The sequence below is a fragment of the Chanodichthys erythropterus genome, chromosome 3 (assembly GCF_024489055.1).
Source record: "Chanodichthys erythropterus isolate Z2021 chromosome 3, ASM2448905v1, whole genome shotgun sequence".
Lineage (NCBI taxonomy): Eukaryota > Metazoa > Chordata > Actinopteri > Cypriniformes > Xenocyprididae > Chanodichthys > Chanodichthys erythropterus.
The window spans coordinates 11,098,073-11,125,375 of NC_090223.1; the positions used below are offsets into that span (position 1 = coordinate 11,098,073).

General features: G+C 35.4%; 1 protein-coding gene across 1 annotated transcript; it reads right to left on the reverse strand.

The window, feature by feature from the left end:
• Window positions 1–21,231: 21,231 nt before the first annotated feature.
• LOC137017065 (ER lumen protein-retaining receptor 3-like) lies at window positions 21,232–26,736 on the reverse strand. The gene is made up of 5 exons (XM_067380990.1): window positions 26,289–26,736; window positions 25,816–25,916; window positions 24,667–24,825; window positions 22,069–22,324; window positions 21,232–21,975 (listed from the first exon to the last, which is right to left on the reverse strand). The coding sequence occupies exons 1-5, from the start codon at window positions 26,377–26,379 to the stop codon at window positions 21,887–21,889; spliced, it is 696 nt and encodes a 231-aa protein (XP_067237091.1). The 5' UTR covers window positions 26,380–26,736; the 3' UTR covers window positions 21,232–21,886.
• Window positions 26,737–27,303: the final 567 nt, after the last annotated feature.

Here is a 27,303-nt window from a genome sequence, read left to right on the forward strand (position 1 = left end):
TTGAAATTCCGTGAATTTCAGTTTATCCTTCATTCTGACTTATTTTGCCTCACGTAGATAAAAGTAAAAATAAGTTCCCATTAAATATAATAGCCTACTACTTAATCATAAATGTTTTTATATGTAAATAACATTCAGAAACTGTATTTGAAACAAAATTAATAAGGATCAATAAATAAATACTGAAACAACAACAATAACATAAGAAATTACATTTGATTATGACTGATTTTATTTGACATGCACAACACGGAGTGATAGGACCGATGCACACAACGGCGCGCTGTTTAACGGGTTCGTGTTGAAGAGTGTCTAACAAAGTAATCTTTTCACATGATGTTCTCTCTCTTAAAATTTAAGAGAGTGTAAATGTCAGCAGCATCATATATGTGTAAAGAATGAAGTCTGTCAGGTAAAACAAGAGCTTATTGATGCAGTTCAGTCAGTCTGCTATTTTATTCCAACCGTTACTCCTGATAGGAGGCTTCCGTAAATATTTAGTGTGTACGTAGAGTTACGCTTCAACTAAGTTTAATGGTGCAACACAAAAATATTTAGTAGTGCGTAAGTTGTAACTTAGTGCCCATTTACGTGAAAACTAGTCTACGTTGTAACTTGCGCACAGCTGGTGCAACTGGCCCCTGAACACAAATTAAGATATTTTTGTCCGATGGCTCTGTGAGGCCTTCATAGACGGCAATGACACTTCCTCTCTCAAGATCCATAAAGGTACTAAAAACACATTTAAATCAGTTAATGTGAGTACAGTGGTTCAATATTAATATTATAAAGCCACGAGAATATTTTTGGTGCGGCAAAAAAACTAAATAATGACTTATTTGACTTATACACTTATTTATTTATGATCCGATGCTTCCTGAAGCAGTGTTTTGAAATCGGCCATCACTATATAAATCATTATTTCGTTTTTTTGGCGCACCAAAAATATACTCGTCGCTTTATAATATTAATATTGAACCACTGTACTCACATGAACTGATTTAAATATGTTTTTAGTACCTTTATGGATTTTGCGAGAGGAAATGTCATTGCTGGCTATGCAGGCCTCACGGAGCCATCGGATTTCATCAAAAATATCTTAATTTGTGTTCCGAAGATGAATGAAGGTCTTACGGGTGTGAAACGGCATGAGGGTGAGTAATAAATGACAGAATTTTCTTTTTATAGTGAACTAACCCTTTAAGCATTTATGTAAGTGAAGCATGTCCTCTAGATTCTATATTTGAAGAGATCATAACCTTATAAATATAAAGAGTTGCCTCTTTGTAAATCATTATATTAATATATTAAAAATAACAGCATTGACACAAAGAGCACTTCAATTTAAAATACTCATTCAGTAACACTGCACTCAAATATGTGGAAATTCACACATTCTATGCATTTGTTTTGTCTGATTGTTAACATTTCTATACATATTTATTTCATTCTGCCCCATATGTTAACATATAAGATGACATCTGTCTAGAAATATAGAAAAGAATGATGATTCTATAATGATCTAAATATAGTTTGGTTTTCTAATAGAGCAATAAAGTAATGAAACCATTAACATTTTATAGTTTTATATGTGCAAAGCAAAATTTTAAATGTTTCCAGTGTCTGTAATTTTGTTCATATTTATAGATTTTAAATGTCCTACATGGCTCATTATATCGGCTCAGGATGTAAAGTAACTATAACAAATTTGATCTGCCAAAAATAAACATCAGAGAAGCAACGTTGTAAAATCATCACAGCATCATTTGCCCTCACAGATCACGACACATATTCAGTAACAGCAACATTATCACTCCAAACATCGAAACAATCATTCATTCAAACACACAAAAGTACAAAATCGCTACAAGTGCTAATGTTTTCCTTCTTGTTTATCAGGTGTTTAAATCAGCAAGTACATAAACAGCGCTGTACTCGATTGAAACAAGGCAGAAACGACCTCTTATACTGTAACATAAACAAACTGTGTAAAGTGTATTTTACAATAGTTTAAATATGCGAAATACCGTGAACTGCTCCTCAGAAGACCAGACAGACTGCGCGCGCTAGTGATGACGTCATCGCACATGGACCATATTTTGTCCCACAAAAAAAAAAAAATATATATATAGCCTATATATATATATATATATATATATATATATATATATATATATATATATATATAATTTAAGCATAAAGTTTACGTTTTCAAAGTTTAGATGTTAACTAAGGTCCTTCTTTTATCTATTAAATCCCACAATGGTATTTATACAGTAGCCTAATGTTTTTACTGTTATTTCTATTTCTTATGCGATCCATTTTTATTATTATGTATTTGGTTTTTCGTTATGTAAAGCACTTTGAATTACCATTGTGTATGAAATGTGCTATACAAATAAAATTGCCTTGCCTTAAATGAAAGACATGATTTACTCACCCTCAAGCCTTTCTAGGTGTACAGTATATAACATATTTTCATTCAGATAGACACAATCATCATAGTCATATTAAAACATATCCTCGCTCTCCCAAGCTTTATAAAGGCAGTGAATAGCGCTCACGATTTTGAAGCCCCAAAAAGTGCATCCATCCATCATAAAAGTAATCCACATGGGTCCAGGGGGGTAATAAAGGCCTTCTGAAGTGAAGTGGGTTTTGTAAGAAAAATATTCATATTCATATTATTGATATAATAAAACAGGTCAAATATTTGTTGAGATTGTACTTATAATTGCTAATTATTTTTGGAAATTATTTTCACTTTGGATTGTGATCAGTTTCAATTCAGATAAAGTGGTGACGAGGCCTAAAACACTTCCTGGGTAAGTGTCTGTTTACTCTGTTTGAGTAGGAAACAACTATGTTCATTTGAGGTAGGGTCAGTGTAAATTTGTTGCTCAGGTTGAATGCAAAATACATGCGGATCCCCAAATATTACACAACATAAGCCTATTTCATAAATCACCCAGTGACATGTGTAATTAAGTCATTATTTACATGTTCTTTTCTTCTTTTTTTGGGGGGACCAGAAAAAGAGATGTTTTTAATGGCAGTGAATAGTGATCAGAATCAAGCTTTAAAAAAAAAAAAAAACATTCACAAAGAAACATGAATATGTTTTGTGTAGTTGTTGTCGTTTTGTTTGTTTTTATATTGTAGAATAATATATGTTCTCTTTATTTCTGCAGTAGTTGTTCTAAAAGTGAAATGTGAATTATACTTTGCTAATGTTGTAAATCTTAAAATCCTATTTACTTGGCATTTACACATTTTAGTGCAATTAATATCTTTCGTTTAAACTTGTGTCACAGCTTTTCCCCGTGTTGTTCCTGTGTATGTGTTTGGACCAGTCGGTATTGTTGTTTTGAAGTCTGTTGCTCTGATGACTGAACTGAAACTCAAAGCAGGTGAGTATATAAAACATGCATTAATAAGACACCATTTATTCTGTTTTGAGTGACTGAAAGCAGGAGCACTTTAAGACAGAAATCACCTTCTCACACTTTAACTGTTCAAACTATTATGAATTCACCCCATCATTAATCTGATATTTATGCCTTGTTGCTGATAATATTTAAATATAATTGTGTCCAGATTAATATTTTGTCTCATGTTGTCCTCAGTTATTAATTGGTTACAGAAGAGGTGTCGCTGGAGGAAAGGCGCCACTAAGTTATTCATGCCACACTATGCAAGTAGGAAATGGCTCAGGCTCAGTGAGGCCTTCATAGGGAGCAATGACATTTCCTCTCTCAAGATCCATAAAGGTACTAAAACATATTTAAATCAGTTCATGTGAGTACAGTGGTTCAGTATTAATATTCTAAATATGTTTTTAGTAGATTAAAGGTCCCGTTTTTCGTGGTTTTTTGAAGCTTTGATTGTGTTTATAGTGTGCAATATAACATGTGTTCATGTTTCGCGTGTAAAAAAACACAGTATTTTTCACATAATTTACTTATCTGTATACCGCTGTTTCCACTGTCATAAAAACGGGCTGATGACTTCCTTGTTCTATGAAGTCCCTCCTTCAGAAATACGTAACGAGTTCTGATTGTGCCAGCGGTTCCTGTGTTGTGATTCGACAGCAGCTTAGCGAACCTTGCCCGGAAAGGTCACGCCTCTTACCATAACGTGGAGATGCACGCGCTCAGTGTTATTGTAAACATGTCTTTAATTTTACTTTATCAATTTGAGCCGGAATCAGACCCGGTGATTGGACTGCGGGATGAAAATAACAGCGTTTCGACGACATGGCGACAAACACACTCTACAAACGCAACTCTTGTGTATTCCTGTTGGTGGAGGTTAGTTAAAAAACTGTTTTAGTGACGTCATTAAAGAAGGAAGTAGAGGGATGTAGTCCAAACTGGCCGTTCGATGTAGGCGACTTCTGTTAAATAAAATATCTCGCTTGGCATTGAACTTTGAGCTTTACATTTTTTTTTTTTTTTTTTTTCAGATTTTATTTATACTCTAACAACAACATTACACACTAACTAAAGTTTGAAACATGGGATCACGAAGAACGGGACCTTTATGGATCTTGAGAGAGGAAATGTCATTGCTCCCTATGAAGGCCTCACTGAGCCATCGAATTTCATCAAAAATATCTTAATTTGTGTTCCAAAGAATAACGAAGGTCTTACGGGTGTAGAACGGCATGAGGGTGAGTGATTAATGACTGAATTTTCATTTTTGGGTGAACTAACCCTTAAGTTAAATTGACTTACTTCTTGTCTTTAACTCGAATTGACATTATAAGTTTTGGAAATTCAACTTAAGTTTGTAAGTTTTCAAAAATTAAACTTAAAGTAATACATTATGTTGACTACCTGTGAGTTTTGCCTGTCTTGTTAATGTTCATTTAACTCATGTCTGTAAGTTAAACATTGGGGGATGGGGGATGGGCGATACAGAGCAAATACCGCGAAATACACAGAGACGTTATCGCCATTTCGAGTTGGAGCGGCTGCCAGCTGGAGTCCTTAGTGAATTTGTGTTGAGAAACACAAAAAAAATACGTGGAAGGTGAGTTTTTCTTTTTAATTTGTTGTTTTAAATGAATAACGTTGTGATTTAATTCTTGTAAGCAGCACATTGACCTTGCTCCACCAGTTTAAAGACACCACAGGGTTTTCCCTCACCGAGTAACGTTACACCATTTGTCAGAACACCAAATGCTAAAATAATTTAATATATCGCTTTGGTTCACAACTTGTACCGTATTTTAGTTAGTTGGTGTGTGTAGTTACATTCATAGCATTCTTTTGAACAAATGTGCGTTTGTCATAGTAACGTTACCCACGCAGCTTGTTTCTGGGCAATCTAACGTTAATTAAGTGGAAATCACACTGTGATGATCTGCTGAGTGAGGATTTATGTCTAGTGTTGAATTTAACACGATTAACAATTGGAAAATACTGTTTTATTTCTCTGTTTCACTCGCTTAATTTGTTTTAGCCACCGCCGCTCCTTCTCTTTATTCACAGCCGGTCTGGCTCAGTCTGGCGCACACTACAAAAACCCAGATTTAGACTTTCTTCTTGGTATTGTCATAGTAAAATCTGATTCAAGTATTAATTTAGTTATATAAAGTGAGAAAGAAAGGAATGAAATGTATTTTTTAATTATTTATTAGGGTTCCCCCTCCCCCCAAATTAAACCGAGTAATATGGCAGTTCCTTCTGGTTTGTCAGTGTTCATTTAACTCGTGTCTGTTAAACATTGGGGGATGGGCGACACCAAATACCGCGAAATGCACAGAAAGGTTATTGCCATTTTAAGTTAGAGCGGCTGCCAGCTAGAGTCCATGAAAGATGTGGAAGGTGAGGGTTTTTTTTTATTAATTGTAATGATTTATTATTAACATTGCGCTTTAATTCGTGTAAGCAGCACATTGGCCGTGCTCTGCGAATTTAACGACACCATGGGGTTTTCCCTCACCAGTTGACTGTTTACCAGAACACCAAATGTTAAAATTATTTAATATATTGAATTGGTTCACAGCTTATACTTTATTTTAGTTAGTTGGTTGGCGTGCAGTTACATTATAAACACACATGACGTTACTGGAGCGTAAAGGGGTTGTTTTCCTTCGAAAAAATATTCGATTTATATAGTTAAATTACACATTATATTATTATACACCGCTAATTTCTGGGCAATTTAAGTGGAAAGCACATCGTGATGATATGCTTAAAGTTTGAGGGTTTATGTCAAGTGTAGGACTTAACAGAAGCCGTTCTTTTAGTACAATTTCATGGGTTCTGTCTGTATTGCTGCTACTGATCTTTTACTGTTTTTATTTTTATTTTTTTTTTCACAGTTACTGCTGTTGATTCCTCCTCAAAGTTGTCACCTCAAGATACAATGCGTGTCACCCCACAGAGTGTTCCTGAGTCAAAGAAGCTATGTGAAGGACATTCATGTTACAATAAGGTATGGTGAACTTTTAAAAAATATTTTTATTTTTACTGTTAAACTTATTTATTTTATAAGGCGTTTTTCATTTCCAGCCTTTATGAACAATTGTATATCACTTATAAATTATTAAATACAAAATTAATAGTAGTTATTAAGATTGATGTGGTTTGGAATTTGTAAAATGTGCCTGGGAAAAAAAATATGATTAGAAAATCAACTTGCCTAATAATTCTGCACTCCCTGTATAAGTATAGTATTTTGAATTGTATTTTGGTGAAACCCTGGATGTCCTTATGAAAGGAATGCCTGTTGGCCTTCTAATTGGATATGAAGGGGTCCTGAATGATGTTTCCTCTTGATGTCTTCAACGTGGCTGTAGTGGCAGAGGAGACAATTGTTCTTCATGATCTCAGGGACATACCCACTGCCTTTGCTCTGTTAATGGGCACAATCTATTGCCTCAACTTTGAATACCCCCGCAACATGAAGTACTCATTTGAATTCATGCAGAAAGTGATCATGAAGCTTAAACCTGACCACTGTTCTGCCAAGAAGTATGGCCTTTGAAACAAACTGCTGCGCTATAATTTATAGACTGAACGTTTCTTCCCCATCAACATGAACCAAATGTTTAAAAACAGTCAGAGGGGGAAAAAAATATAGCCTTGTTCTGAAAGCAAGGTAGAATTTGCATTCTTTGGAGGACACTAAAAATTGATATCAACCATTTCAAGCGAAACCCAAGTACTGCTGAAAAATATCAGAAGCATAAATGTTTGGATGTATTTTTATAACAAGGTTCATTTTTTGTTATTTCTGAAGCTGTTGCTGAGGGGACAGTGTTATTTTGCATTCTGTTTACTCTAAAGGGTTAGAGTCTCTCTCTCTCTCTCTCTCTCTCTCTTTCTCTCTCTCTCTCTTCCTCTTCTTTCTTTCTTTCTTTCTTTCTTTCTTTCTCTCTCTCCCCTCGTCAATTGGTCTACATGTAGATGAGATACAGATATGAAAAGAGATTTACCCTCCCCCTCTGGAAGAGAAAAGACATTGTCAGATGTCTCGTTTATTCTCTCTCTCTCAAACTGTTTACATTTGAGTCTCTCTCTCTCTCTCTCTTCCCCAATTTGTGTCTTTCTTCTCCCCTCTTACATTTTCTGTACCACTAGTTTTTCTTCTAATGTTGATGAAATGTTTAAGCATGTTTGTTTTTAAATGGCTTATTAGAATGTTTTTAATGTTTATTAGAATTGTATTCTAAAACCAATGTTTAATGTATTTTTCAACTTGTTACAATAAAATTTAAATATTTTTGAGCAGACGAGTTAATTCATTGAGCCAATTTTCCATAATGTAACATAGTTGTTTTAACTCAGAGAATCAAGTTCAAACATTTAAAAATGTAACCTGGTAAATTGTTTTAACTCAGATAATCAAGTTGAAACAACAAATGTTCATTAGTTTGAAAACTTGTAAAACACATCTTTTTTAGTTGAAACAACAAATTTCTTTAAGTTGAGTTGACTCATGTTTTTAAGGCAGCAGGTGAACTTTCATTTCTAAGTTTAACTGACTTGAAATGTTTTACACTGTTTAAGTTCATCTTCTAACCATACTTTTATGTTCATACACTGTTCAAAATGACAAATGACAATATAAAAGACCTGAACACAAACAAAACCCAAACCAACATGACAACCAATCGCATTGCGCGTCCTGATATTGCTGAGTTAGATGCGTTTGTGGGTCAACATATTTTGTTGATCCTGGAACAACATTTTAGTCTGAAAATTTAGTCTTAACCCTATTCCTACCCCTAAACCTAACCCTACCCATAAGTTATCCCAAAAATCAGAGGGAAGTGATAGATGAATAACACTGATGTAGAAGCATCAATTCATGATTTTAAGCCTGAACTTCTGTAAACTTGTCCCTCAAATCTGATTTGATTGTTGTTCCAGGGTCAACAAACGGTGACCCAGGAACTCGTTGAACTCAGCAATATCAGGTTATGCAATTGCATCACAGCATCTCAAATGTTGGTTTGGTGGTTCTGAAATGCCTGAGCTAAAGTTTGTCATTAAAACGTTTGGTATAATTGCTCTGAGGTGCCAAGATTCAGTGGCTTCATTGATTGCAGCCAATATTATAAGTTAAATTCACAATGGATGGAAACGTAGTTAATAAAACAAATAGTATCTCTTCAACTTTAACTCGGATTCATTGTTACTTTAATATTGGGACAATATAGTCATTATCAGTGTTGACTTAACACAGTATTTTTCTGTGAAGTTTAAATACTACATTTAAGCTTAAATTAAGGTAAATCATGTTTGTAGAAACTGTTTTTCAGTGTTGCTGTAGTACTAGTGTGGTAAAAGTACAAGTCTTTTTCTTCTGGTCCAGCAGAAGTGAGTCAGTGACAGAAGATGATGTCAGAACCACACCTGCTTCTGGAGACACTGAAGGCTCTAAAAAGAAAAAAGCTGAAGGAGTTTAAATGGTATTTAAAGAAAGAAGGAATTGGTTCAGCTGCTGATTTGGAGAAGGCAGATGCCATTGACACCGTGGATCTGATGGAGGCGTTTTGTACACCAGAAGCAGCTGTGGAGGTTACAGTGGAAATCCTTATGAAGATGAAAGAAAACAATCTGGCTCAACAGTTAAAGAGCAAACAAAAGGTATATCATGTTACAGAGGACTGAAGCTCAAAACATTTTTGATATCTCACTTAATATTATTTTTTATCAGTCTTTATTAAAGATTTGTAAACAACATTAAAAACCTGATTTTAATTTTAGTTTTAATCTTCTCTTTCTTCTCACAGATCAACAAAAACATTTGGAGACAGCAGAGAAACACAGAGAAAAACAGAACCAACATTAGCATAACAGAAAGATTTAGAGCTGGTTTGATGAACTCATGTGCATTTATTATCAAACATGAGATGAACATGAAGAGAATCACAGAAAGAAAACCTAAATATCTTGTTAAACTGTCTGATCTAATGTCTGTATTAGGTGAGAAATGGATGTTAGGATTTTGTTAGGTGGTGTTACCACCAAATTGCATTTTGTAAGAAATTCCAATATAAACATTTAATACAAGGTATTGTGATCAATAAAGATTTATTTCCTCTATCAGTTTCAGAGGGTGTGAAGCTGAATCTGGTTGTGTGTGGGAGTGACGGCACATTAAAATCCTCCATATCAGAGCTGATCCTGCAGCAGGCAGACAGAAGATCAGACGTGGATCATCATGGATGTCAGATCAGTCTGGTGTTCAACACTCGTCTCTCAGTGGAGGATGTGATGTATCAGACACCTTGCTGTGTGTCTCTCAGTCTTCCTCAGAAATACTTTTCTGGAGCAGAATTAGTTGCTTTCATCTGTCAGAAACTGAAAGAGCCCATAGAGCAGAGTGTCTACAAGAAGACTGCCAGAGATCTGATAGATGAAATGAGATCAAACTGTGAATCACTGAATGGAAACAGATCAAAACTGGAGAAACACATCCTGAAGACACTGGCAGATAAGGAGGATTTTGACAAATACATGAACTACATTCATAAACCCAGAGATCACTTCAAGAGTTTCATCAGAGATGAAGTCAGTCGGTACATCACTGATAAGTTCAGTGTCAGTGTTTTACCCAAGATGAAGATGAACATTGAACTCCTGCAGCAGAAGATCATGAAAGCAGCACATGAATCTACTGAACATGTTCAAGTGAACAGAGGAGATGCTGGTTTGTGGTTGAAGAGTTTCACACAGAAGCTCTCAGATGTGCTGTTCTTCTCTGAAAAAGACCTCAGTGGAGTGAAACATGATGATGTTGATGATTTGAACCTCCTAGAAGACGTGATGAGACGAGAACTTCCTGCTATAATGACTGAGATCAGCTGGAGATTCAACAGAAACACATTTCCAGTTAAGCTGCAGTATAAGTTCAGACCAGATGAGCTTCTGGTTGATCACTTCTGTCAGTGCTGTTGGGTTCAATGTCCGTTCTGTGGAGCCACCTGCACCAACATCATAGAAAACCATGATGAAGATCACTGTGCTCCTTTCCACAGAGTGTGGGGAATTAATGGGCAGTTTTACAAGGGAACAACAAACTTACAAATGAACATCTGCACAACAGTAGCAACTGGTCGATCTTTTAATCCTAAAGGATCAAATGATGCAGTCCTCTGGAGAGAGTACAGAAGCGCAGGAGGAGTTTATGCAGACTGGAGCATCACTCCTGATCTCTCTGAACTGCCCTATTGGAAGTGGTTTGTGTGCAGATTCCAGAAAGATCTGGAAAAATACTACAGTAAAACATTTGAGAGGAGGGGTAAGATACCAGATGAATGGAGAAAATACTCAAAACAGAAGGCTATTCAGACTTTGGATACATACATCTAATGGAGCAGATGAAGAATCGGATTTTAACCTCTGACGTTAATATTCTAAAACTGGTACAGTACGTCGTGTGTGTGAGTGCCAAGACAGGCTTAGCACTTTTTCCTACGCCACATGACACTTTGCTTGAATTATGAGAGTAACTTCTTTTAAACCGTAAACAATCAGCATTTGCCAATGAATCTGTTCAGATGTTTGCTGTATGAATGCAATAATAAGTGTTTTCAAAGACTGAGTTCAAAGGTGATGTTATTCAAACATCAAAAGAATAATTAAAAGTAAAATGACTTTCAGCAGACCACGAACAACCTCAAGACACAATATTACAGATGTATTAAATATGACTATTAATATATGTAAGTTTGTTTTATGTTAAGTGTATGTTGCATTAATCAAACATGTTCATCATTAACTGTGTCACAGACACGCCAGGCTTTTCCATCAGCCAATCACTGCGCACTCCCTCACCAGAGTACAGATCACACACACCTGATCCCCATCATCACACACCCATTTTAACAGACTTTTTGAAACTCAGAGGTGTGAACGACCAGGGTAAAACAGGGGGGTTTCATGACCCTTTAAAACACTCCACTCACGTGTCAGTTGTCTCGTTCAAATGAAGTACTCCTCAAGTTTATATCCCCAAATACGAGATTATCTACCTGTTCTACTCCAGCGTGTTTTCCAGTCTCCGTGTTCCCATCGTCTGTGTGTGAGGGTGTTCACCTTCTCCATTCCTCCATACAGTCTCCAGCCATCCACTCTACTTTCCATCCTCGAACCTGAGAAAAAAGCACAGTATCAGTATTGTTTATTCATCCCGACTATAATCCATCTACCTTACCTTCTCTGCGGTGTTTACCTGCTGTTGTCTCAAATAATACACCATCTGCTTGCAATCTGTGTCTCCCGCTACTCTGTCCGTAACAAACTGGAACTCTGATGGATATTTTAAAGTGCTTTCAGTCATTTTGACAGATAATAAATATTGTCTTTTCTTGCTTTGGAAACATTGCTGTAAACACAATAAAGAAGTAAAAAGGGTTGAAAATAATGTATAAAAAATGTGATTTTTTGATGTCACAATACTTAAAATAACAGCAGAGTTGTTAATTTACATCTTAATGTTAATTTCCGAATCTTCCTGAAGCAGTGTTTTGAAATCGGCCATCACTAAATAAGTCATTGTTTTGTTTTTTTGGCGCACCAAAAATATTCTCGTCGCTTTATAATATTAATATTGAACCACTGTACTCACATGAACTGATTTAAATATGTTTTTAGTACCTTTATGGATCTTGAGAGAGGAAATGTCATTGCTGGCTATGAAGGCCTCACTGAGCCATCGGATTTCAACTAAAATATCTTAATTTGTGTTCCGAAGATTAACGAAGGTCTTACGGGTGTGGAACAGCATGAGGGTGAGTAATAAATTACAGAAATTTCATTTTTTGGAGTGAACTAAACGTTTAGTAGTTTAGGTCCTGTAGAATGGACAGTGTTGGGAAAGTTTGGGAATGTAATAGGTTACATATTTACCATATTTAAAGTGTAATAAGTAGTGTAATTATTTCAATTACTTTATTAAAAGTGCACAATGGGTCAATGGCTCATAGGTTGTCAGGAAGAGAGTTCCATAGCTTGGGACCGAAATAACTAGAGGCTGAGTCAACCATTTTTAGTCGTGTCTTAGGTACGACCAACAAATTACAATTTGATGTTCAGAGTGATCTTGCTGGAGTATATTCTGCAAATTAGAAAGGTTTATTGGGGCATTTAAATACTAATAAGAGGATCCAGAATTAAATTCTGAATTATGCAGACAGCCAGTGACGGGATCTGAGTGTTGGACTGATATGATTTCTAGTTTTAGAGCGAGTTAGCATTCGTGCAGCTGAACTCTGAACTCTTTGTTGTGTTTAATCGAGCTCTTTGGTAACCCAGCAAAAACACAATGTCTAGACGTAACAAATGCATGGACAAGTTTCTCATTGTCAGAAGCGGAGAGAATGTCACATACTTTAGAGATGTTTCTGAGGTGATAATATGCTGTTTTGTGCTTACATATTTTTGTTAGAAATTTTAACAGCAAGTCAATTGTAATTATACTTATTTTAAAATGCAAACAAAACTTACATTCTAAAAAAATACGAATAAAAAAGGAGAAGAAAAAAAAGGAATTTCTCAGAGTAGTAAAATATAAATAAAATTTCCCCCTAGCCAAAAAATCAACCATTAAGTGCTATCCAATTGTAAAAGTAGGTAATGTAGGCATGATAAACATATTAATCACAAGTTTGCAGAAAGGAAATAAAAGGGGACCAAATTTTTTCAAATAAAAAAGTCTTGTCTATTAGGGTATACCTAATTCTCTCCAGATACAGTATATTTTGTCATTAAAAAATTCTTGTGATAAGTTCTGATGATATTTGAGCTGAGGGGTTAAGTAGTCTATCGATGGTGATATAGAATAAGTATGAAGGGTTGTCTTTATTGCAGAGAAATGTTGTAGCCTAAAGCATTATTCAACTCATTGCTTTTTACAGAAAATATTCAGATGTAACCTTCGTAATCTAACATTTTCATAAGTAACTGTAATTGAATTACACATTTTTTTTCTCAGCAATTGATTGCCTTAATTAAGTTTGCAAACTTAAATATCATCATTAAGCATATGTAGTTTTTTTTTCAATAACTGTAAATTACAAATTAACATTAATAAACAAAATACTGTATATATTTAGTGCTTTGTTTATCTTAATATAATGCAACTCAAAGTATGCTGTAAACCTGAATAAGTTGGCAAAACTCAACAAAATTTGTAAGTTAAGAAATTCAAAATATAAGTAAACAGAAGTGGCAGATTTGTATTTTGTACTACTAATTATTTTTTAATTGTTCGTAACTTGAAGTGTTCGAGTACACATGTATTTAACTGAAAACTATCATGTAACCCCAATATAAACATTTTTATTACAGTAAAATTAGCTAGCTATAACAAACTAACTCAAAGTGCTAACTTGCTAATTTGTTAACTTGTTAACAATAACATAGCACTTGCTGAATAAGTACAGCAATATAAAACATTTATCATACCTGCTCTCAAACCAAGCCACATACACCATCTGTCACCATGACGGTTGAACTCCAACAACCCACATTAACAGAAACTCTCCTAAATTAGCATAACAAAACATTAATCATTACTAAATTTACCACTTACCATTAATATTGCATAATAACACATTATATAACACTTAATTTTAGCATTTACTCTCCCTTTCAAGTGCCATAGGAAATAGAAATCCCAGCCCAGTTTCAGTTAAACTTAAGTTTGTTTAAATTAAAATAAATAAGTTAATAAAACAAAAAACAATGAAACAGTTCAGTTTACTTAAAATATATCAGTTCTGTGAACTTAAAATAATTAGACCAGTCTGTAACATTATTATAAACAGCTAAATCCTTACATATTTTTGTAGCTATCGAAATAAAAATGCATGTATTTGGACTGAAATTGACCTGCTGTCAAATCCAACTGAAGGAACTTTTTGGCACATTTTTGAGTAAAAGGTAATTTACATTATAAGTTAGTTCTACTGTTTGGGTTTACAGTGTACATAATTTCGTTACATGTAACTAATTACTCCCCAACACTGAGAATGAGTTTGCAATTTCCAAAATGGTAAACCAAAGAAAAAGATTTCTTGTTAGGGTATAATTTATTTATCTTAGACAATAACCTCAATGTTAGAAATTTGCATGTGCGTGAGAGAGAGAGAAATAACACTTGAGAACAAAGAGCACCATGGAAACATTCAGTGACTGTCTGACTATATCAGATTTCTTATGGAGAAGTATTAGACAAAGGCCTATAAGTGTATCCACAGTAACGCATTCTGCGTGTTCTCACAAATGAGCACCAACCCGATGAAGTCTCAATTTCCTTTTGTTTAGCAGTAAGTGTCATAAAGCCTTCACAGGGGGTCCTTATGAACCCCACCCCTTTCCGAACAGACATAAAAGGAATTGAAGCATTATTTCTGTATAGTCATTCAGTTCCTGACACATGATGGATCTGCGAGTCGCTGCCGGTCTCCTTTTCATTTTTCTCACTGGAGGTACAGAAACGCTGCAGGTACTGAATTGGCACACATACTGTACTGTTGAGCGCTAACTCAATGTCTCTGTCTTTTAGGATATTCTCTCAAGTGTTACACCTGCATACCTGATTTGACGGGTTCCTGCGCAGCGAAAGAGGAGACATGTGCAAATGTATCTACTCAATGCCAAAGCAGTTCAGTGGCACAATCCGTTGGTAAGTCCAGTGTGATGTGGAAATCTGCTGTAATAATTTAGTCACAGTGATAGTACTGCTGGAGAGAAAGCATAGGCTACTTGTTGATATTTTCACATAGAGTGCACATTCAGTTTTGTTATGCTGCAGCCTGACACTACAATAGTTTAAATTAATTTTTTTTCTCATTAATCTACACCTATTATGACAAAGTGAAAACTGAATTTTAGACATTTTCTGTAAATTTATTACAAAAAATGTTGGAATTAGTTAATCATTTTATTATATTTGGATGTTTATGTCTTTTTAGCAGGTTTTCAGGTGTCCGTCACAACTAAGCAGTGTGCAGTTTCGTGCGTACCATCGTCTGTACAGCTTCCAACTGGAGGGTCGATGACTGTCACCTGCTGTAGCACTGACCTTTGCAATGCAGCAGGTACTGGCCTTTATTTCACTGTGTGCTAGCAGTTTGATTTCATCCACAGTAACTTAAAATGAGTGAATGATACAAACAATAATACAAAGCACAATATCAAAAGTTGTCAAAAATAGTGTAAAGCCAGACCATTGTGAAAATAAGCTTATGTTAAGTGCTTTCTGTTATGGTTTATGTTTCATTGTTTTAATTTACTAATACGTATTAATACATAATCTCAAAAGACACAAAACATATATTTTTGTATGTTTGGATAGGTGCTGAAACGTACAGTATGGACATATTGATAACATTTAAAAGTAGCATTATTACGTTTTTACAGTTAAAAAATATTTACGAACCTTTTTGATCATTAAATGCCACCCCAAATCTAAACAATCCTAATTTATACAGAATATAAAAAGAAATATATCTGCGAGCAGCAGTCATCAGGGTTCAAGCACTTTACGGCCTTTAAGCACATGGTTAAAAAGGTATTATATTTAAATTTTATTATAACATTTAAGCACTTGGATCATAGTTGGAAATACCATTTACAACCAATACAGGCAATTTAGTAAGGAAAAACGTGGTTTTTAAAGGTTTTTTGACAGTTAGAGCACCAACTCTTGCCCAATCTCCACCCATTTTTAAAAAAACTGACCCATGAGATATTTTAATTGGATTTTTTGCCACTTCATATCAAAATTTTGATCTTTGGGCATTTACATTTTCTAAACCAACTTAGGTTTAGTGTTTCCTATGCTGGTTTCGTCTCAATCGCACTAGCGGTTTAGAAGATATTCGCAAAAGTTTTTTAAAGCGCTAAATCACAACATTGCAAAACCTGGCAAGTCTGGTATCGATGGACTCGGGAAGGTTTCAGGAGTCTAAAGACATTACTCCTGTGAAAGCATCTATCATTGAATGCAGCCTTGAACCAAGGATTATATCAATATATGACACTTGAGCCTGGCCCTAACGGTTCAGGAGTTATGAGCCATTTCATACTTTTGACCGCTGTAGCGCACCCGTCAGTCTGATTGGGGCGAGCCTTGGTGACGTTGTAGGCGGTGTGAGTACCACCAGCCCTCAAAGTTTCAAGTCTCTACGACTTACGTCTTGGTCTGCCCGATCACTTTTAGGGAAGAATGCTGATCCTTGGAAAATTAAACAATTACAATAGGGTTTCAGTGCTACGCGCATGAGCCCTTAATAAGATGTAATGGACAGAAATGTGTAGGGAAATTACAAGTTTATTTTAAATATAACATAAAAATTATTATATATAATTAAAACAATATTTTTCCACCTATATCCACTCCTACCCCTACATCTACCCATAACCATTTACTAAAGTTGCAATTTGTACTTTTAAGGAGGATCTATTGACAGAAATGCAATATAATATACATGTTTTTTTTCAGTGGTGTATAAAGACCTTACATATTGAACCATTATGCTTTTATTACCTTAGAATGAGCCATTTATCTACATACACCGCAGGTCCCCTTTCATGTTAAGTCTCCATTTTGCGCCGGCATGATTCTACAGCAGTTCTAAATGGACAAAGTGCTCTACAGAGCATGTTTGCTTGACTAGCTTCTCTCTGCTGTCTCAGACGACGACATTTTTGTCCTGTGTTGGCCGCTGTAGGTTCTATATATTGTAATTCGCAACCTTACTGCTATAGATGCCACTAAAATGTACACACTGTACCTTTAAAACTATGCACAGTTATGTAGAAAAGCAAAACAGACAGACAGGTGAAATCACAATAAATTATTTATTGCAAAAATGTCAAAAGTGGTACAAAAAGTAGCTGACAATGACAATTTGTTGCAGTCGCAGGCCTCTCTAATTTTGAATGGGGTACAGAGCAAAATTTAAGTTATTAATCAAATAAAATATGCTTCTTTCCATGAAGGCGTGCATTTCCTGTTTCAAATGTACACTGACTGAAACGCAACATTTCACAATATGTGCAGATGAGAGCCAATGAGTGTTCGATATCACTGCCGTAAACATATAAGATTTGAATCACAGTGAATGATATCCAAGTGTGAATGTGTATGAATTCCTATATATTAATATTAAAATCAGGGTATAATGTTTTGAATTCAATTATCATATCAATTTTCCAGTCGCATTTATTAAATGCAGTTTACTCATCTACTTAATATTCTGAATAATTTACATTTTATTGAGAATACGTGTTTATTTAATTCTGTTTAAGTGTGTTAGTCCTCGTCATGAATTAGCTTGGTTTCATTTATTCCCTTGAGAGATTTCTCTTTGATTAATATTAAAGTATTTCTGTTGGACTTTCTGTACATGTGTCTTGGGAACACCACCTTATATGTGGCACAGAGAGTTTGTTGTTTTTAAAAATGTGTGATAAAGTGATCAACAATGCATGTTTAAAAAAAAAAAAAAAAAACCTTATTATTAGTAGTAGTAATTGTATTAAGTAATTCTAATTTCCTTACTGTCTTGATTAGATGGAGTGTATAAGGGAAGCTTCCTCCTGCTCTTGTCTCCTCTGCTCTTCTACTTCCTGATTCAGTGAATCCAGCTGAACTTCAGATTCTACAGCAAAGACCAGCAGGAACTCAATATGATACTTTACTGAATAAAGCAGTTTTTTTTGCTCTGCTGTTCATTCATTAAAGAAGAATAGATAAAATGTACTTCATTACATAAATATTAAACAAAATAGCTTATCCCACAATCCTGTGCTTTCCATTCTGTGACTCGCTGAGCTAGAAAAATAAAGATGGCGTCTGAAAGTTGCGTTTGCTGTTCAGTTTGTGTGTAAATGTACATTTTTGACCAACATTTTCCACTTTCAATATAATTTCTAGCAAGAATTTGCTACTGTAGTAATTAAATATTTATTTCTCACCAAAGCTCATGCTATTTTCCTGTAGATCATTAAACTGCCTCAGAAGTCTGCCCGAAATCAGCATCATAAGGAATGTTCATGCACAAACGCTGCCTTACAAGTCATTGCCTAATAAGGCATTGAGGCAACAAGTCAGCTGCCTAGGTTTTCGGATGCAGCATATAATCCACAACTGCTTACATTTATCCAGAGAGACTGCAGAATTGTCAAGGTGATTTAACATGTTGCAGATTTATGTGTGCTAATAAGATGTTGGCAAAGACTGTCTTTATGATTGAGACAGTCGCAACAGACTTTTATTTTGAAAGGGTGCTCAACAAGGAAGCGTACTGCCAATACAACACATCAGTGGCTTAGGGACAACTCTGTAGCTGTGTTCCAATTCAAAATGATTGCATTTCTAGAAATAGGCATATAGGCATATTATAAAATTTGCTGATGATACTGTAATTGTTAGCCTATTGAGTGAGGAGGACTCCATGCATGGTGCTTTGTGGTTGATGACTTTATTGTCTGGTGTCAGAAGGCTTTTTAAAACGTAATGTTCTGAAAACTAGGGAGATGGCTACTGATTTTAGCTGATCAAAAACATTGTTGAATATCAAGTGTCCCCAACTAAGCAAGCCAAAGGCGACAGCGGCAAGGAACCCAAACTACATTAGGCGACTTCACTTCAGGGCTGCATTGTCATTGTAACTAGGCACAGGTCCTCGATCTCAACTATGGTAAACCTCGGGATAAACAGAGAGACTAAGATTAGAGTAGATGCCATTCTTCTTCTGAGTACATCTGCTGTTATAGGAAGTGTTCCCGGTTTAATTCTTGACCTAATTTATGCAGCCTAACAATTTGAAAACATATCATGAGTTCCACCTAATATCTTCTGGCATTTGTTATAGAACTCCTATTAGTAAAACAAATCAGTTTAGACATTCATTTATCCCCTCAGCTGTAAAGTTTTTAAATTTAAGATAAATATATAAATCTGACAGTTGTTTGGCTTGACTTGGCCAGTGTGTATGGATCAATCCTTCACTACCTCATCAATGCAGCTATGAAACACTACAATATCCCCCACCACATCAGGGGAATGATCAAGAGTTACTTTTGAGGATTTAAGTTACGGTTCAAGAACGCCCATTTTTCAACCCAGTGGCAGGACCTGGAAATGGGAATAGTAATCCCATCTGCTCTTAACAGTGGCAGGGAAAGGAATCCAGAGGGCTGTTAATGGAGTCTGGCACCAGCCAGCCTCCAATAAGAGACTTTATGGATGACCTAACCATGACAACTTCATCCCATGTACAAGCAAGGTGGATCCTAAAGCCACTTTAAGATGTAAATAGTAGGTGGGGGGTCAAGGGGAATCCTCCCCCAGGAGAAAGTGTTTGTGATTTTAACCTATAAACTAAGTATTCTGGTGCACTCCCACAAGAAAATAAATGGAAAAAACAACATTTGCTTCAAGTAAAAAGTAACAATTATTTACATTAGAGCTGGGCATTGACACAAGTTTCACAATTGGATTTGATTTTGATTCAGAAGCGTGCAATTTGATTACATTCAATTCAATAATGATTAATTTGGGGCCTCAAAGAAAAAAATATCTCAACTAATGCTGTATGCTATACAGGGAACCACAGCTGGTACATCATTACAATATTAAAGGTTAAGATTAATTGATTTGTAAGCTACTTACATATAAATTACAAATAAATAAGTTTTTTCTAATAACATTATAATACATTTTTAATGCCACAATTATGTTTCTACTCATTTTTAATGTCTGCCTAAACATCAAAAGGTTTTATACATTCACTATTGAAGCGCATGTTACTTAAATTAATATGCAATGGCCTATAGGCACAGTGGATATATATCAAAATGCTCCTCTCTAAGTTCATTTTTGACTAACAAGTTTTGTGACATTGAACAGCATTTTCTGAGGTAAATGTGACAGTAAATGTGACATTTTTACAAGCTATTTTATTGGAACAATTGATTGATTGATTAACGTTATGTATAACATGATACGGATTTCAGTAAGTTGTACGGGATATACATTTCCCTATATTGATGCTTGGCAATTATAGTATCATGGACCACTTAAAAGTGTCACATGTCCTGCTGCTCTATAGTCAATAATGCAACACTATTAAAATAAATACTTTTTGATCAGAAACATAAAGGCATCAAACACAAGACTCATCCAGCAGATCTGGTCACTGTAAGGTAGTGATGTTACATACAGTATGACACTGTAGCGAAATGTCTCTTGAAGCGCCATGCTGGAGCGTGTATTGTTTTCAGATAAACACGTGATCAATGAAAAATGAAGCCTCACTTTCTTTCCAGTCACATGGATGCTTCACTTTTGTGTATCGGGATGTTTGAAACCAGACCAGTTCTCTATGGGTTTATACGGAAGAGGATTAGGGCCAAGCAATAATAAATAAAACCATCTCGAGATTAAAGTTGTTAAATTTCGAGAAAAAAGTTGAGATAAAATGTTGAGAATACTTGTTAAATTATGAGAACAAATTCATTAAATTACGAATTTGTTTTCATAATTTAACAACCTTTTTCTCGTAATTAAATGAGTTTATTCTCATAATTTAATGAGTTTATTCTCAACATTTTATCTCGACTTTTTTCTCAAAATTTAACGTTTTTTTTTCTCGCAAATTCAATGAGTTTATTCTCAACATTTTATCTTGACTTTTTCTCGAAATTTAACAACTTTAATTTCGAGATGGTTTTATTTTTTTTATTATTGCTTGGCCCTAATCCTCTTCCGTATGTTTAGGAAAGTTACTAGGAAAGTCCATTTACTAAGTTTTTTTTTTATATAAGCCTATAGCATATATTGCTAACAGTGATTGTAAATTAATTGCCTAAATTATTAAATTATTTGCTAACTGCATTCTCTAAATTGTAACGTTGACATGCATTCTCTGTAAAGCTGCTTTGAAACAATATGTATTGTAAAAAGCACTATACAAATAAATGTGAATTGAATTATATTACATGATCATATATTCTGCCATATAAATGGTATAAAAACCATATAATAACTAGAGCACCATTTACTTGCATCAAACAACTCTGTTTGTAGGCTATGATTATAGTTAATATTATTATAATTGTTACATCTAATTTTCTGCCACACTTTAATATGTGAATTATATAATCAGAAAACTAAACATTTATCGTTGTCAGGTTTTTATTTGTGCTTAATGGAAGAAACAACGGATCTGCGCTCTCGGGTTTTTGGCTGCTGTACATTTTCCTGCCACAAGATGGCACTGTTTTCGACACTCCTGAAGCTTCGAATCTTTTCCCGAAACAGAGAAAAGCGTCAAAAGCGTTCTCCATCCCTACTGTAAGGAATGATAACACTACAAACAGAAGAACTATAGCAGCGGGCGGTGATGATGTCACTGCTGGGTGTGGCCTAATGAAGGGGCGGGGTCTGATATCTCAGTAACTGACAATGGCAGTGCCACCTTTGCACTTCCTCTCAGCACTGTAGTCAGACAGATACATAGATTAGTTTTAGAGTCCAGTAATAATTTCATAAAACAGACAGAAATTACAAAGGTGTGTGATGTCTGCTGACCTTTGGTGAAGTAGAGATAGAAGAAGAAGCAGCAATAGATGATGGTCTGGACGACACCGGACACCACGGCGATCAGGTCGTAGAACCCCTCATAGTAAAAGCGCCACACCCAGTTACAGAGGTACAGCGCGCGGTACAGACCCAGGAAGAACAGGTAATGTGTGATGAAGGACTCTGCTTCGCCCGTCTTCCTGATCATGAACATCTGTGGCAGGATGGCCACCGACTCCAGATAGATGGAGAACGTCCACATGATCTACACAAACACATCCATGATTACACATCAATCAATTAGTGACAGAGCGACTATTATGCCCTCTAGGTGTGTGTGTTTTGTTTTCTCTATGTTTGTTACTGTTACAGGAGTCTGCCCCTATTGGTTCATCCATCTGCAGTTGTTCCAGCCAATGGCTGCCTGCCTTGTGTGATTAGCCAATCACACAAAGAGACTTGAGATCACCAAAGTCTATAAAAACACAAGATGGCTGATACATAAAGACCCTTTTTTTGTACTGCTTCTGGTTTTGTAGCAAAGGTTTTCAGTTTGTGTTCTGTTCTTAGCTTCATTTTAATTGGGAACAGGTTTGGGGCCCTACAGGATTTTTCTCCAAATAGTGGACTTCAGTGGGGACCAACAGGTTGAAGGTCTAAATGTCAGCTTCAAAGAGCTCTACATGATCCCAGACGAGGAATAAGGGTCTTATCTAGAGAAACCATTAGCCATTTTCTAAAAAAATAATAACGTATATACTTTTTAACCACAAATACTCGTCTTACACTGCTCTGTGATGGCCACGCATTACATAATCATGTTGGAAAGGTCACACGTGACGTAGGTGGAAGTATTTTGTACTTGTAGTCTTTATTTCAAACTCGAATAATTAAAAGAAAAAGACAAAAAATAACACAAAAATATATAAATAATAATAATAATAATAATAATAATAAACATACTCAACCAGTTTGAAAAGGGATAGGTAGAAGAATCCTACCCCCAGTACTTAAAGGTGCGCTAGAATTGAAAATTGAATTTACCTTGGCATAGTGGAATAATTATAATGTTATAATTAGAATTATTATTATAACTTTTTAATTAGAATTTATATATTCATAGGCATAGTTGAATAATTAGAGTTCTGTACATGGAAATGACATACAGTGAGTCTCAAACACCGTTGTGTCCTCCTTCTTGTGTAAATTTGTTTTGTGCAAAAGACCTCTGAAGAACAGGCGAATCTCAACATAACACCGACTGTGACGCAACAGTCGGGATCATTAATATGTACGCCCCCAATATTTGCATATGCCAGCCCATGTTCAAGGCATTAGACAAGCCAGTATTAACGTCTGGATGTGCACAGCTGAATCATCAGACTAAGTAAGCAAGCAAGAACAACAGCGAAAATTGGCAGATGGAGCAATAATAACTGACATGATCCATGATAACATGATATTTTTAGTGATATTTGTAAATTGTCTTTCTAAATGTTTCATTAGCATGTTGCTAATGTATTAGGGCTGCACGATTAATCGTAATTGAATCGAAAACACAATTTGGCTTCGTGCGATTATGACATCGCAAAGGCTGCGATTTTTAATGATATAAATATGTACACAGCGTGTTAGTGAAGAGCTGCTCTGTGATCAGCAGTAAATGACGCTCCATCTGAGAGCACTGCATTAGAAACAGCAACATGCGTCAAATATACAAACTTTACAAACATGAGAAGCATTTATGAACTTCTTTTCTAACAAAAGACAACATTTAATGTGTTTTACTCCAAACTCACTTCATAACGTCAGGTAAGTGTTTGAAATAGTTTAACCAGAAAAATCGCAATTAGATCAAATGTAAACTTCCAAATAAATACTATACTTACATGATCTGATATGCTGAATGACTAACACTTTGTAAAGATCCATTTTGAGGGTTATATTAGCTGTGTGAACTTTGTTTATGCAGTGTATTATAGAGCTGCGAGCTCGGGGGGCAGGGAGCGTGAGGATTTAAAGGGGAAGCACGCTGAAACGGTGCATATTTAATTATGCCCCAAAATAGGCAGTTAAAAATTGTTTAATAAAAAATCTATGGGATATTTTGAGCTGAAACTTCACAGACACATTCAGGGGACAACTTAGACTTATATTGTGAAATAGTGTTCTAGGGCACATTTAACAAATCCAAATCACAATTTAACAAGATAAATCAGACATACCATAAAATGTGCTTTTAATATACTATCTCTGTATTTAAAACATGTATTTAGATACCACTTATAGTACGAACCAATAGTGGTAGCTAAATATATTTTTTTAAATACAGAGATAGTATATTAAAAGCATGTATACACAAGAATTTTAATTCATATTTCATGCAGTCTCAAAATAGCAATTGAGTACACTTAGATGTTCTTAAGATTATCTTAATTAGTCCTAAAGAAGAATTTAGTATATTAAGTACAAAATTAGTGCACGAAAATAGAGCACTTTAAGTACATTATCGTGTAGAGGGGAGAGCCTGGGAGAGCTGACAGACAGTAGTAGTCTGTAGTCAGTGTTTCATCTTATTATCTAAAGCATGTATCGCTGAACTCTGACCTCCATCACTGTGAAGTCGTGGTTCACCAGGAACGACAGGCCGGCCACCGGCACCAGCAGGAACTCAATGCGGACCGAATCGTTCTCAGAGTCGTACGTGTTCCTGAAGCGCAAGTAGATGAGGCTGACAGTGGCGTATGCCAAGACCAGATACACCACCTGAGAGACAGACAGACACATGTCTGGGTGTGATTTACACTAGCTATTTTTCCATCCAAAGTTACAAAATTTACTTGTGCATAAAATTGGAATATCACATAAAACATTAGTGAATACATCAGCGTTTCCATCTCAGTATTTTAACCAGTATTGTTGTTATGTACGACAACAATCTTGCTGTGAAAGTCTCTTTGTCTCGACCCATCATGAGATGCCCAATGCTTGCATTCAGAGGTGCCTTTTTCTAACCTAACAACATGCACTAACCCAACTGATTCTAATGTGCACAGGCAGGAGGACGAACTACTTAGTGAAATCTGTTGCTTTGTAGTGTACTGCTTTTTCTTTTACCCGTGCCATTTCACAACTTTTTTTATGGATTGTGGTATTATGATTTCCTTATTTGTGTTGATTTCCTGAGCTATCAGCGTCTGGTCAAAATTGTATGTGAATAAATATATAATTATTAATTATAAGGCGTTAGACTAACTTTGACTTGCATATTGTTACCAAATTTTTGGTTCGCTTCTACTCTTCGTCTGTAAGTCGATTTGGATAAGAGTCTACTAAATGCCCACATGGAAAAAACCTATATAAACATATATGTTTCAATATAGGTTTTGATATAGGTTTTGCATATATGTGACATATATAAAATTGGCCGTTTTCCTACATTATAGGTACATATATGTACACATATATATACACATATATATGTGCATACATATACCTATATAGGTACATATGCACATATATGCACCTCAATTTTGCCTATATGTGGCATATATACGCATATATGCAGTATATATAGGGCATATGTAGCATATATATTATATATGTGCATGTATGCAGCATATATGTGCATATACACTGCATATAGGTTTCATATATGCGCATATATCCACATATAGGTTCCATGTGGGTGATTAAATGTAAATATTATAATTATGACTTAGTGTTTCATAACACCCCACTTATGTGGCACTTTACCTTCAAAAAGGTGTTGTAGATTGAGACAAAGGAAGTGAACAGGTCCAGATATCTGGTGGTGAAGACCAGCGCGAACAGCACCTGAGACTTCCCAGAAATACCTGAAATACAAAACAAACCTCAGAACTGAACGGAAACACTTGCCTCAAACAACGATACAGATACATTTATCCTGCTAGAGGATGGCACAGTTTTCGACAGTCTTCCTGGTGCTTTTAAAGTTTTCCGAAACAATCTTGACACCCTGTAATCAGCTGCCATGTGAACACAATAAAACAATGAACAATCGCGCAACAACATTTACTAAGACGCGCTTTTACGTCATTTGAGCATTTACGGTTTGTTTTTTTCACGCGTAAAGAAGATTCCTTCCGGTTCTTTTCCACATCCACTTTCTTCTGTACATTTCCACATTCACTGTCTAATTACTTATGTTTACAATGCACAGAGACAGAGCACGGAAAGCACATTACCTGCGCATGATTTGGATCTCCAGATCTTCAGGAACAGACTAATAATTGCCACCAGATGACAAACATCTCCAGACAGTCCTAATATATTCATCTTATCGATCAGTAATCAGGGCTGGTCTTAAAGAGTTTCGCAGCTGTTCTCAGATCATATATTCGTTCAGCAGAAATAATACAAATCTTTTTTGCTCCTGATCAGCGCGCGCGTCGGTAGTGTATAAGTTGTTTTTATACTGGACATTCAATTGAAATTCGAGCTTCTCTTCTATCTTAATCGGAAAGCAGGTGCAATATCAAGTTGGTTAAAACTTTGTGTTTGTCAGTGTCCAGATAAAAGACGAAACCATAATTATATTATTTTAATCAATACGTGACGTTTTAAAAGCATAACATTTGTAAAAACCTGTATAATAAAAACCGGTGTAACAAGATTCTGTTTCTGGTATTTTCAGTTTCACTGGTCACTGGGCGGAGCTGACATTAATTCATGAGTTTCTTGGACATGCGCATGAAACTGAGAATGTTTTAGGTCACGCTCCTCCTTGATCAAAACATCCATCTTTAAATGTTTTGATTGTTGTGCTTTATATATATATATATATATATATATATATACATCTTCGTTCCCTTTACTCACGCCTCAGCTTTAGGTTGTGAGGGGAGGATGCAAGGAAAGAAAAGTATATAGGATGGGGAAATCTAATGTTATTTGTATATTGGAATGTTCAGTTATTTAAAACATGCATAATAAATATTAATTAGGTTTTAATAATATATGAGATGTAAAGTTTATTTCAACAGCAAAAGTAAAGCATACATTTAAATTATTGTGACAGATGTGTAAAGGGAGGAGAATTTATATGTGCGTTAGGCGAGAAAGGCCCTGTCCCAAATGGCACACTTAATAGCACTTTTCGTCTTTTGGTCTTACAATGGCTGCAATGTGCACGTCCATTAAACAAGACCGTGGTGTCCAATTTGTCAATTTTAGGTCTCAGAAGTGTGCTCACGAATGCCT